At 50.3% G+C, this 13,486-nt stretch overlaps 4 protein-coding genes across 4 annotated transcripts; 3 read left to right on the forward strand and 1 right to left on the reverse strand.

Moving 5' to 3' along the window:
• Nucleotides 1–254: 254 nt before the first annotated feature.
• On the forward strand, nt 255–1,807 carry BO79DRAFT_183136 (MmgE/PrpD family protein; the record flags this gene model as incomplete). The annotated part of the gene is made up of 2 exons (XM_025680261.1): nt 255–709; nt 785–1,807. 2 exons carry the CDS (start codon nt 255–257, stop codon nt 1,680–1,682), a joined length of 1,353 nt encoding a protein of 450 aa, XP_025534227.1. The 3' UTR covers nt 1,683–1,807.
• Nucleotides 1,808–1,937: 130 nt separating this feature from the next.
• BO79DRAFT_160975 (MFS transporter) lies at nt 1,938–3,572 on the forward strand (the record flags this gene model as incomplete). The annotated part of the gene is made up of 3 exons (XM_025679004.1): nt 1,938–2,235; nt 2,335–2,868; nt 2,926–3,572. The coding sequence occupies 3 exons, from the start codon at nt 1,938–1,940 to the stop codon at nt 3,570–3,572; spliced, it is 1,479 nt and encodes a 492-aa protein (XP_025534228.1).
• Nucleotides 3,573–6,003: 2,431 nt separating this feature from the next.
• Nucleotides 6,004–8,760, forward strand: BO79DRAFT_68637 (transient receptor potential ion channel family protein). Its single transcript, XM_025689602.1, has 2 exons — nt 6,004–8,181; nt 8,241–8,760. Exons 1-2 carry the CDS (start codon nt 6,327–6,329, stop codon nt 8,558–8,560), a joined length of 2,175 nt encoding a protein of 724 aa, XP_025534229.1. The 5' UTR covers nt 6,004–6,326; the 3' UTR covers nt 8,561–8,760.
• Nucleotides 8,761–9,229: 469 nt separating this feature from the next.
• On the reverse strand, nt 9,230–13,265 carry BO79DRAFT_291251 (heterogeneous nuclear ribonucleoprotein HRP1). The gene is made up of 7 exons (XM_025688974.1): nt 13,118–13,265; nt 12,994–13,043; nt 12,652–12,930; nt 11,207–11,247; nt 10,975–11,138; nt 9,834–10,908; nt 9,230–9,782 (listed from the first exon to the last, which is right to left on the reverse strand). Exons 2-7 carry the CDS (start codon nt 13,035–13,037, stop codon nt 9,646–9,648), a joined length of 1,740 nt encoding a protein of 579 aa, XP_025534230.1. The 5' UTR covers nt 13,038–13,043; nt 13,118–13,265; the 3' UTR covers nt 9,230–9,645.
• Nucleotides 13,266–13,486: the final 221 nt, after the last annotated feature.

Genomic DNA, 13,486 nt, shown 5'->3' on the forward strand with positions numbered 1-13,486 from the left:
ACATCCAGTAATATATGTACTACTAGTAGTAGTATCTCATGGGGCATCTGTTTGGCTATGTACTAGTATAGATAGATGTATATATTTATTCAACTCCACCGAGAGGAAACGCGGCATCGGTGGAGAATACCAGAACTGGAAAATATCTCCCCTCATCCACCTCCCTCTTTTTCTCCCTCGCCAGTTTTCCTTTGCCAATATTTTGTTTTCTCTGTAGATTCATTTTCCCAAATTTACAATCCTCCAAGCAAACAATGGCTACACAGAAAGCTGCCCAGTGGGCAGCATCCCTATCGTATTCTTCGCTACCTCCGGACGCCCTCCAAGCGGCCATCCGGAGCTTCTACAACTGGGTCGGCTGCACTGTCGGGGGCAGCAATCACCCCGCTGCTTCCATTGCCCGGAACTCTTTGTCCCGCTTCTTCGGGTCTCCCACCTCAACATTGTTAGGTACTAATGGGCTCCAAGCTGATGCGCAGCATGCTGCGTTGATCAATGGAATTGCATCGCATGTCCACGACTATGATGACACGCACTTGGAGACTATCATACACCCTACCGGGCCTGTTGCGGCAGCTCTTCTAAGCTTTGCGCAGTCACTAGATCGGCCAGTATCTGGACAAGAATTCCTCACGGCTCTCGCCGCAGGGATAGAATTAGAATGCAAGGCTGGTCTGGCTGTCTGGCCGAGCCACTATGATGTCGGCTGGTATGTCTGCTAGGCTTCTCGCCCCCACGGAAACCCCAAAACTGCCCTGTCTGGTGGACTGACACCATTCTTTAGGCACATCACTAGTACTACTGGCTCAATTGGGGCAGCAGTGGCGGTGTCTCATCTCCTCGACTTGAGCCCAGAGAAGACGGCTCATGCTATCGGTATCGCCGCTACCCAGGTGACTGGTCTTCGTGAGATGTTTGGCTCGCACACCAAGTCCTTTCACCCTGGGCGCGCAGCCCAAAATGGTCTTCTAGCGGCTATTCTTGCTGCAGATGGATACACCAGTTCTTTGCAGGCTCTGGAGGCCAAGCGGGGCTGGGTGAAGGTCGTGAGTAACGACGACAAGCTAACTCAGCAAATTGACAGCCTGGAATCCAATGGAAAATGGGAGCTTGCAAAGAACGCCTTTAAGCCGTTCCCGTGTGGTATTGTCATACACCCGGTCATTGATGGCTGTGTCTGGCTACATGGTGAGCTGCAACGGCGGGGCCTCAGACTGCAAGATATCAAGAGTGTTCATGTCACAGTTCACCCACTGGTCTTGGAGCTAACGGGAAAAACAAAACCTAAAGATGGGCTGGAAGCCAAGTTCAGCGTTTATCACGGCGGCGCCATTGGCTTGATTCACGGAAAGGCAACACCGGCAGAGTATGAAGATGCCGTTGTCACAAATCCGGAAACAATCGAGGTACGAGACAAGTTTGTGGCAACGGCGGCAGAGAATATCCGAGCGGATGAATGCCGGATTCTCGTTGAATTTGGAGCCCCGGGCGTCCAGATAGAGAAGCATGTGCACCATGCAGTTGGCAGTATCGACGCCCCCATGACAGACAGCCAGCTCACGGAGAAATTCATTGGCCAGTGTAGTTCAGTTCTTGGCCCAGAACAGGCAAAGATAATCAGCGATTGGTGCTGGAACTTGGAAACAAAGGATGACATCCGGCAGATTGGACAGTTCCTATAGGCCATCGAAGCCGCATCTGGGGATAGCGGAGAATGATCCTCCGCGGAGAAAATGCGGGGAAAGACGGTTCCCGTCTTGTAGGAGATAACAATGTGCGATCATATAGCCCTTGACTTTGTACAAATGTGCGGGGAACGATGTTAAGAGCCTCGGAATTGTTTTGCTCATAAAGGCGATGGAAGCCTGGAACGGAGAGCACGGTTGAGGAGACAGCGATCTGTATCTACTACCTAGACAGCCAACAATCTAGCAACCATGAGCAACCGCACAGGGGATGCAGTCGAGAATCCTGACGTAAAGGCAGATGTATCAGAATTGGAGTATGTGAAGGGCAATGCTCCTGGAAATGCTGGCCCGACTTTCAGCATAGAGGATGAGAACCGCGTCTACCGCAAACTCGACTGGAATCTGATGCCGCTGGTCTTCGTCCTTTATAGTCTATCGGTTCTTGACCGCTCGAATCTGGGAAATGCGAAGATCGCAGGCATGGTAGATGACATAGACTTGAGTGGGAGGCGGTATGATTGGCTTGCTACTGCTTTCTATATAGCCTGTGAGTTATGAACCTTACCTAGACCATCAATTGCTTCTTGCAGCGACATGAGAAATCTGCTTGATCTTGGTTAGAGCATCTCCTAACAAGCGCAATCAGACATTCTGTCGCAATGGACGACAATCGGTTGGAAAGCGTTCCCACCACACCGGTGGGTAGGTATCACTGTGTTCCTATGGGGGTTTGTTTCGACTATTCAGTCAGCATGTACAAACTGGGCCGGCCTGATGGTCTGCCGAGTCTTTCTGGGAATAATCGAGGCGATGTATGGGCCAGGGGTGCCCTTGTATCTGTCCTACTTTTATCCGCGTGAGAAACTCGGCCTCCGGACTGGCATATTCTTGTCAGGAGCTGCTCTAGCGAACGCATATGGGAGTGCTCTGGCGTATGGAATTTCCCAAGCCAAAGGGTCAATCGGACCATGGAGGATCCTATTCATCGTGGAAGGTGTGCCGTCATGCCTTCTGGCCATAGTTGCTTGGTTTTGTCTGCCCGATTCACCCAAGACAGCAAGATTTCTGGATGAACGGGAGCAAGAAATCGCGGTTGCACTCTCCTTACGACAACCTGGGGATCGAGAAACCCAGGGTCTGCAATGGAAGCAAGTGCTGGGATCCTTGCTTGATTATACGAGTAAGTACCCAAAGGCACCAGTCCTCCTGTGCCCCCTCTTCTAATGCATCCAAATAGGCTACCCCCCAGCACTAATGTACTTTGGATGCAATGTCTGCTTCGCCTCACTCCCATTATTCGTGCCGACCATCATCTCTGAAATGGGGGCTTTCATGACCATCCAATCAAACGGTCTCAGCGCTCCTCCATATGTCCTTTGCTGGATAGCCATTGTCATCAGTGCATTTCTGTCGGATCGCGTCAACTTGCGCGGGCCCTTCATCGTGGGTGGCGCACTCATAGCTGCCATCGGATACATTGTGCTAGCTACGCAGACCACGGTGGCAGTCAGGTACTTTGGCCTGTTCCTGGCGACCCAGGTCTTTGTGTCCGTAGCTCTCATTCTCACATGGGTTGGTAACACACACGCCACAGACTCCAAGCGCGCTGGAGCCTTTGCTATCTTGGCTACTGGCGGCCAATGCGGTCCGATTTTAGGGACGAATGTCTTCCCTGACAGCGACAAACCATACTACCGCAAGGGAATGTGGATCTCGTGCGGCGCATGCCTGATTGTAGTGGTTATGGGATGCTGGCAGATGTATCTGCTATGGCGGGCGAATCGGCATCTGGACAGGGAATCTGAGCAGAATGGGGGCGATTTGAGTGGGAACCAATCCGAGGGGAAGAATGAAGCTGACAGGCCATTCCGGTATATTTTATGAAGTAATCAGATGGGGGTCTATTATGAGTAAGAAGGATTACTACACAGGCGCACCTGCAGATGATATCAGCCATGAACCTGTGTATTCAAGTATGTATCTGATTGACAAAGTGCAACTTGTGGGATAGTAATGTTAAGAAAGAGTATAGGTATTCATATTAGAGGCATCTTGATGTCGTGGATTGTTTTCTAGAACCATGGTCCAGGAACCAGGCAATGGATCCGCTGGGGGAGGAAACGCATTCCTCAGACGTCGAGACCGACCATGGACCCGGTCTGGAAGGGCCTTGAGCTTTGAAGAATGGGAAAGCTGAAGTATGGGATCGAGCCAACAAAACGCAGAGTGTGGAATGTGGAGTCGGGGACCTGCTCCAAGACCATGGGATAAGACCACATGTGATACTTGAACTTGACGACCTTTTGTCTGTAGATACATACAGGATTATGTATCCAGTTCGACCAGTAAAAGGGACAAAACGGTTTGGACCGTAAGCACAACAATACGCAGGCTGCCATCAAGAGACTACTATCACTCATTCAATTACTCTCACTCTCACTCAAAAGAGTGCCGGAGTCCTAATTCCCGCCCCACTGCGTGGCTTCGGCAGAGGATTGGGCCACACGATTTGGCCCATGATGGAGCCATTGTCGCCCTGACCCCCCCAACGAGGCAGGACGTTTGCCAACCGCGTCTGATTATCTACTAGTTCTAGATGTTTGAGACTCCCCCCGTGTGAGCGAAGTGATGTGGGAGAAAGACAGAAATAAAAGAAAAAAAATTGGTTGAGCCCAGGTTGAAAGTTTGACGGTTATCTGTCCATGACAATGGGCTCCATGAAGAGAAAGCTAAACGATGATCGACCTTTCGAACATACTATCAACTGCTGACAGGAAGGGGAATACTTGGTTAACTACTGATTCTGCACAGCTGACGGATATTGGCAGGGTAGGGCAGGGCAGGGCAGAGAGGGCCAAGTCACTTCCCACGACCCCCACTACGCAGCTTACCGACCAAGACTGAATTGACGGTGTGTAGGCGAGATGGTACGTCTGGAGTAGAATGAAGTAATTATACCAGGGCCATCCTTGCAATTTTATTTCGGGAAACTGGGAAATGAGAATAGTAACTCGAATAATCAATCAACACGGACGGGAAGGTTGAAAGTCAAGCTTCTATCGGCTGGTAACTAGACCACTAACTAGTCTACTTGTTAGTTAAAAAAGGTCAATTTCCTCCCCCCCCTTCCTTGACCCATGATCTTTTGACTTTGGAATCTTCACTAGGCAGGCCACTCCATGTGCATAGAAAAAAAAAAGTTAAAAAGTAGCGCAGACAGAGAGAGAGAGAGAGAGAGAGAGAGGCAATCAGTCAACTAGCCTATGTTAGTACAAGATTTTCATCGTATCTTTGCTATGAATAGTTTGAGTCTCCATTTTCAGGTTTCACAACGAGACTGACTTCATGTATCGTGACTGGGTTTTGTGCCAGGACGGTGGCGCCGGGAAAAATAAAAAAAACGATCGAGCCCAGAAATAAGACGACTAGCTTCATTAGCGGCAAGTCCAGACTGGCCCCAGCCGCCCGTCCCTGACCAACCCGCTGCTCTTCTGGGGCGGGGACCTGATTACATGCCCAATGAGAAGCTCGCATGGGGCGAGTTTCGAGACACTCAGGGGCAACTTAGTACTCCCAGTTTGTGTATGGTCAGAGTCTCGACTCTCGAACCACCTGCCGGGCCAATGGTCGTTAGCCAACAATAATACCCAATAACATTACTACTACTATCTAGTACCTGACAGTAGGAAGTAGTACTACTAGAGTGGTGGTAACGCAGAGGACGGGCTGTAAGTAGCAGGTAACTTTAGAACAGAGAGAAAGAGAGAAACGAGACAGTGACTGACCGAGACAGGCAGCTACTCTACTATCCAGTCCCATCCCATCTCATCTTTCCTTTCACACATCACTTCCCCTCCCTCTCTTCTCTTTCCCCCTCCTCCACCCCCATCATCCTCGGAGTCTGGTTGTCTCCATCCAACATTCGTTCTGCATGGTTCTTTCTTTCTTCCCTTTTCGTCGCTCATCCGTCGGTTTGATCTGTTAGCCAGCATCTGTCCCTTTCGCGCGTTTCCACTCCTTACTCACAACCCTATCACTCACTTTCTCTGCCTAGCCGCGCGCCCTCCTCAACCCACCACCCCCCCCCTTTTCTTCAGTCTCAAGAGTTGAGCGCCTATCCTCTTCTCTCGTGCTGGCAAACAATCTGCTTGCCCACAAGACTCTCTTTTTCTCAAACCTCTCTGCCCCCGTGCTTCATGAATCGCGCTCTCCTGCCTCCACTCCCTTAACGTTTGCGACGGACAGCGAGTGACACAAGTCAGTGAGAGGGTGTGGGTGCGGTCCTCACACTCTTTGGAACGGCATCCCCTCTCGTGGCTTGCTTCGATATCTTGTATTGCGGTTCTGCACACTCTTTCGAGCCATCTGTTTGCAGCTTCAACAGTTTGATTCACCTTCTCTAAGCGATTTCATTCTACACAGGTTGATCCTGTCAACAATCTCCGTATCATCAGGCGAGCCTAGTTGCTGCTTGATCTTGATCGGCGATTCAATCTTGCGTCAAATATACCCTTATAATCGTCGCCAATCTTTCGAAAAGGAACTCTCCCTTACCTGCATAACCCCTGTGAAGACTTTCTTGATGCTGGCACCTTGAACATTCACAGCCTTGAGTAACAACATCCATCAATTGACAATATGCGGATCATTCCTTCTTTTTCGACCCTTACGGCGCTGGGTCTCCTGGCCACTCGAGCCCTCGCTGCCGACACCCTCAGTACCAATGGCCTGACAACTTGTATGTCAGACTCGGCTATCCAAGTCGACAAACTATCCGTTACATACACCCGTTCTACTAGAGAGATCGTCTTCGATGTTTCCGGCACCAATGGGGTAGAACAGAATGTCACTGCCATCTTGACCATCTATGCCTACGGCAGTCAACTGTACTCCGAAACTTTCGACCCGTGCAGCAGCAAATACTACGTGGAGCAACTCTGTCCCGTTGCTGCCGGTAGCTTCTCCGCGACTGGCACCCAGACCTTACCTGAATCGATCGCCAGTGAAATCCCTTCCATCGCCTTCGCCATCCCAGACTTGGATGGTCAAGTGAAGCTTCAATTGCTGTCCAAGACCGACAATGACGAGCTGGCATGCATTCAATCGGAATTAACCAACGGCAATTCCATGCAGATTGCGGGTGTATCCTATGCTGCTGCTGGTGTGGCTGGTGCGGCATTGGCCGTGAGCGGGCTGTCAGCTCTGGGTGCTGTTGGCCACCCTGGTGCTGTCTCGTCTAGTCCCAGCTTCGGTGATGTCGTGAGTTGGTTCCATACCATGGCCACTAATGGAATGCTCAGTGTCAGCTATCCGACGGTGTACCGCAGCTTTTCTAAGAACTTTGCCTTTAGCACGGGCTTGATCCCTTGGGGTCAGATGCAGGAGTCCATCGATAACTTCCGAAAGTCGACCGGCGGAAATCTCACCGACAACAGCTACCAGTATCTTATCAATGCCACGCTCGTGTATTCTGACGGCACGAATTCTAGTTCCAAATCGAAGCGAGGACTGGATCTGGTTACAGGCTTGGCTAACCTAGCTGCGCGCGAGGTTTCGACTTCGTATAGCAGCAACACTACTTCGTCGTCTAACAGCACCAGCGATGATAGCAGTAGTTTTGAACATTTCGTCTCCGGTATTGAGGCCTATGCCGAACAGCTCACCATCCCTCAAGCCAATACCTTCATGACTGTTCTGCTCATTTTCGCTATCCTAATTGCCGCTATCGCCGTTGGTATCTTGCTGCTCAAGGTCATCCTCGAAGTCTGGGCTCTCTACGGCTCTTTCCCGGACAAACTTACCAACTTCCGCAAAGACTACTGGGGTCTCCTGGGTCGGACCATTACCAACTTGATTCTGCTGCTGTACGGCGTTTGGGTGATCTGGTGTGTCTATCAGCTCAGCAGTGGGGATTCATGGGCGGCGAAGCTCTTGGCTGCTGTGGCGCTCACAGTTTTCACGGCTGTGTTATTGTACTTTGGTCTTAAGATCATGTTCGTGGCTCGAAAGTACAAGAAGGCCGAAGGCGATGCGTCCCATTTGTACGACAACGACGAAACCTGGCGCAAGTACAGTCTTTTCTACGACAACTACAAAAAGGACTACTGGTGGGCTTTCGTCCCTGCCATTGTATACATGTTTGCCAAGGGTTGCGTTATCGCTGCTGGAGATGGTCATGGGCTTGCCCAAAGCGCTGGTCAACTCATCGTGGAGGCTCTCATGCTCACTCTTCTGCTGTGGAACCGTCCTTACGTTGCCAAGTCTAGCCAGTGGATCAACATTTCAGTCCAAGTGGTTCGTGTCTTGTCAATCGCGTGTGTGTTAATCTTCGTCGACGAGCTGGGACTTTCGGAAACGACCAAAACTGTTACCGGCATTGTCCTCATTGCTATTCAGTCGGGACTGAGTGGTATCTTGGCCATTCTCATTGCCACCAACGCCATCATCCTCTGCATTCGCGAAAACCCTCATGCTAAACGGAAGAGGGAAGCTAGTAAGTGATCTGGTCACCGGGTTTGACACTCTTTGCGTTGCTGACTGTTGTGTTATTAGACAAAATGAATCGTGACCTCGACGATCTGACCCCTCTTGACGCCCGTGAATCTCTGCTCATGGAGCATCCTCCACGCAAGGATTTCGCTGAAATGAGCAAGTTCAACTTTACCGGTCCTTACGAACCTTACCGGGATCAACATGATTCGAAATCGCGACACAGCCCTACAGGTAGCACGGATCGGTTGGTTGATTCAAGCTATCCCCTTGAAGACATCAATGGTCGAAGTATAAGTCGAGAAAGCCGCCGAAGCCATGACAGCCATGAAAACCCCGAAAAGCACCATGCCACAACCCCGGGCTATGGGTTCGCTTACTGAAGCCCGTTTGCGCTGGATGGCACTTGACGACGTACCAATATTTATTTTTCTCGACCCAATATTCATCTTACATATTGAACATAGACTTTTTGTGTCAGGCAAATTTGACGAATTTAGCGTACTTGATTTGGTTGATGGTGGATCTTGGTATTTATTGCAATTTTGTTACGCCGCTCCTTTTTCCCTCTCTGACTCTCTTACTACCCTTTGTCTGCTTTTCTGTTCTGTCCCATCTGATTCCCACCATGCCATTGCCATTCATACCTAGTTCTAGCTTTCAGGCTTTCTTGTAAATTGGCGCTCATAGGGGATTGCTCCTACGCATTGTCTTGACCCCGTTATTGTGGATAGCCTGCGGGGAAATAATGCGTTGACAGGACGCGCAAGCTGCACTCTCTGCTCACACACTCAGCCGGATTTGAGGGTGCTGAGACCTACATCTTGTACTAGAAAGATAGAACTCCAAATTGAAAGCATTCAATCTAAATATACTCATCCCTAGTCATGATCATAGCGATTGCAAAACCCGAACTGGATGGTCAAGGTCATCTAATACCTGGGAAAACTTGGTTTTGACTACGTAAGTCCTGCAGCTACGTTGCGATGAGTGCAGGATACGGCTTGGAGTTGGGAAAACAAGAACAGTGATTTTGGTTTTCGAACTGAAACGTTGACATAAGAAGTACTGAGGGTAACGCCAATTTAGATTATATGCAACAACACCGACTCTTGGTTTTTCTGGTTCGATGAAACCTTCCGCCGAGGAGACTCCAGACTTCGACAGGGGGTAAAAAGCAGCCATGAGAGGGAAAATGAATGAAAGCATCACTCGGAAAGTTACATTAGACATCATCAATGATGGCAGGACGTCGCCTCCCCTCACCAACCGTTGTAATGGTCATACTATGAGTATGAGATAAGATAGACCCATCCCCCCATTGTTACGAAAGGCAGCAGCAGTTGCAATAGGGGAGGCGGGAAAACTTGATGGGAGGAGGACCAAAACCATGACAGTAACAAGAGAACGGAAAGAGACGACAGCAGAACGATACACCTATTCGCACACACAAAAGAAGGATACCGGCTTATCCCCGGGCATAGGGATGGAAGCCGCGGTGTCCTCCTCGTCCACCTCCACGATAATTGGCGCCTGGCTTGCCAGCGTTCTTGGGTCCTGTGGGAGCGTTCGCCGGGGCAGCGCTTTGAGGTTGCGGAGTGGGTCCTGCATCTGGGTCAGCTAGCGGAAAGGCAGACATCTATAATCATCACATACCGCGTCCCATGCTTCCAGCACGATTCATGGCCTGGGGTCCAGTAGGAATGTTAGGCTGGGGCACTTCATCGTACATGCCTTCCCACGAAGTGGGCCCGCCCTGTTGGTACGGCGAAAAGGCCCGGTTTTCCATGGCTCGGCGTACCTGCTGCTGCTCATACTTTTGCTGTTCAAAAGCAATTTGTTCCTGGGCGTTATAACCAGGCCCCCCTCGAGGACCAGTAAAGTTCCCATTTCCATTAGCACTGCCTGGTGTTCCTCCACCACTACCACTACCACCACCACCACCACCTCCTCCTCCTCCCATAGCATTTCCCATTTGGGCCGGCATGCCCCCGACGTTGCTGCCCTGCCCTTGGCTCTGCATCTGCTGCATCTGTTGCATTTGCTGCATCATAGCGGGGTTCATCATGTTCGGCATGGCTTGAGGAGTTGCGCTCTGCGAAGGAGGACTGAGACTGCCTTGAGGCTGATTGTTGCCCATCTGCATCTGTTGCATCTGCTTCATTTGTTGCATTTGCTGCATCATGGCAGGGTTCATTCCACCCATTCCCATTCCGCCCATTCCCTGACCCTGAGCGGCGGCGACAGCCATCTGCTGTTGCATCAAAGCAAAATACTGCTGCATCCTTTGCCAGTACTGTGCCATCATTTGTGGTGTTAATCCACCAGCCATGTTGGCCTGTCCCGGTGCACCCGCTTGCTGCTGGGAACCATCACCCCCCATTTGACCACCCTCTCGGAAAGCGTCCCTGCCGCGGCGGAACCTGCGGTCTTCCTCATCACGCAAGTTGCCTCTTGGCTGAGCTTTCTTGACCTCTATGGGCTTCCCGCAGATCTCCAAGGGGCCCGACAGAGCGGCTTCCACGGCAGCCTCGCTATCGAAGGTCACAAATCCGAAGCCACGGGGACGACCAGTATCCTTGTCGATCATCAGGGTGGCATCGATGACGCGGCCAAATTGAGCAAAGAATTCTTTAAAATCATGTTCGTTGGCCTCTTGGCTGACACCACCAACAAAGATCTTGCTAGTCTTCTCTTGCTCGTCACGCGGGATCGCACGCTTAGGATCGATCTGTCATTCAAAAATAAGCTTATAATTCGACAATGGTCTGCGTGTTAGGATGAAAGAGGTTCTTACAATCTTCCCATCTAGGTAGTGCTCCTTGACCATGACAGTGTTCACTGTCTTCGGATCTCTGAAAGTCAAGAACCCAAAACCTCTAGAGCGACCAGTAGCACTGTCTCGCATCACAGTGCATTCCTGTACCTCTCCAAATTGAGAGAAGTAGTCCTTCAGAGATTCTAGGTCATTGTGTTAGACATGCTGTACTTGATTTGAATAGAACTGGTAGTGTTTGGAAAATACATACGATCCGTAGTTTCCCAGTTCAAACCTCCGATGAACATTTTCCTAACCCATACCGATATCAGCAAAGGAGGCCACGCCACGAGGGCTTGAAGAAAGCAGACAAAGCAAAAATAGAAGGGAAAAAAAAAAGAATAGAGACACGAAGAACGAGAAAATAATCTTGATATCAGAGGCGGGCATAAGTAGTAGACAGGTGGACAGGAGCTGAGACTTTGCTGCTGGGAGGTGGGGGGCTGATGGCCCATGCTTTTGATAGAAACAGGCACTTGTTCGGGGAGGCTAATTGTGAATGCTATTAAGCTGATCCTGAAGTTCCGGTCTCCCTAATATGGGGGTATCTAACTCCCTGCGCTGATCGAGTAGTGTCTGTTGCGCGAAGGGCATAGGTTGTGCTTGAGCAAAGTCAATCATGGGACTGATTGTAGTGACAGCCCGTGCATGTGCTTCAGGTTTCCTTGAAACGGGCCGACTTCCGAGTCTTGTATACACCGACCGGGGTGGCCAGAGGGCGGCTGGCTAATGAGGACAGAGATATCTCTAGTCATTCGACCACTGGTTTACGGGGCGACCCAGTGGATAATAAAAGGCCAGGCGAGATGTATCCCACGACAGAAGAAGTGCGCGTGAGTGACAAAAGAACCACGGGTTGGAGCATGGCAGGCGGATTAAGTCAACTTTCTTTTCTTTTTGTTCTTGTTTCCTTGGACCAAGGATCCTCTGCCTGTCTGTCTAATCATGTCCGAAGCTAGGTAATCTGATCGACATTGCCCAACCAGACAGCCAAGGCTGTTATTCCTTGCTGTGCACTATCAAGCTATATCGACAAGAAGCTATATAGTATCGGCTGTACTATAGTCGCTCGCGACAAGGGATCGCAGTGTCAGGAAATCGAAGTAAATCTCACCGCGGAAGTCATACCGACGGTGGATTGCTGAGATATAAACAAGTCGAGCACGGCCGAGGTGGATTTGCCTTCGCCCGAGTGATTTTGATATCCATACCCAAGAAAGAGCCTGAAAGCTGCATGTCCAAGGCTATCCGAGAATTCGTCCATCTAGCAACAACGATGACCCAACCGGATAAGACCTCGACTTAGATTAAGAACCTCATCCTTCTGCCCATGACGCCAAGCCCGTATATCTTAGTAGAGCCCACCCCAGGAACCATTGGCCCAGCCGCTGAAGATTTTTGATGCGCAGCTTCCAGCGCCCAACTCACTAGTTACGTTCACGGTGCACAGCAGGAAAGGCGGTACGTGTGCGAATATCACCGGCATTCCCAACCTACCATGAGCCATCCCCCCCAGAGGATAGAAAAAGAACCCAGCATAAGTGTGAAACGGGGTCCATTTATATCGCGCATGAACACTCACGTGTCCAATTGCAATCAAGGTACAAGCAAGGAAAACGAAAATTGCACGAAGTCTCTAACAGAGGTAGCACTTACCCGTCTTCTTTAATACCAGTGCCTCGAGGCTCGGATTCACCACCACCAGACATGGCATGATGTGCACGTCCAGTACCTACATGATCCGTGCCGTTCTGGTGGACTCCTTGATACGGGTGATGGTATGAAGCGTCCGTCTCGAATTCGATCGAGCCAGTTTCAACAGACTGAATAGGGATTTGGGAAGGATTGATAGGTGCAGCCGAGGGCATAGGATCGACAGATTTTGAAGTTTCCGTACTGGGTATGGTATGGCTTGTATTGTCGTCGGCTTCATAGCTAGAAAGAAAACATAGAGTTTAGAAACTGCCTAGACAATCCCGGTAGAATGGAGCACCGTACAGATCCGCGAAAAGATCTTCCTCAACGTCCTCGGGTTCAGCCATGGTGATCTTGTAACAGAGAAATTCAGGTAAGAATCAGGTCGCACGGAGGACAGGAAAGAAAGGTGATCAAGGTGACCAACTCTGAGATGGAGGCAACCGAGCCAGTCAAATCCGACCTAGAGAGGTATCAACGAACCGATGGCGACGAACTATTATCGCCAAAATATTGCCTCGGTGGAGATGGTAAGAAAAACAACTAGTTAAGTAAAGAGAAGGAAAAGGAGAGCAACAAGAGCAAGGGTGAAGTGGGTTAGTTGTAGAGACAAGGAGCAGAGAGGGAGGGAGAAAGAAAGAGGTGGAGGAGAGGAGAGGAGAAGCAGCTACACGGCGGAGGTTGAGGCGAGAGCGACGGGGAGAGAGAGAGAGAGAGTCAAGAGTGACGGACTGGCTGACTGGGCAAGTACGCTGTGCTGGTATTGTAAGAGATTCCCGTCGGTAATAATGTGTAT

Source organism: Aspergillus costaricaensis (assembly GCF_003184835.1).
Source record: "Aspergillus costaricaensis CBS 115574 unplaced genomic scaffold BO79scaffold_57, whole genome shotgun sequence".
Classification (NCBI taxonomy): domain Eukaryota; kingdom Fungi; phylum Ascomycota; class Eurotiomycetes; order Eurotiales; family Aspergillaceae; genus Aspergillus; species Aspergillus costaricensis.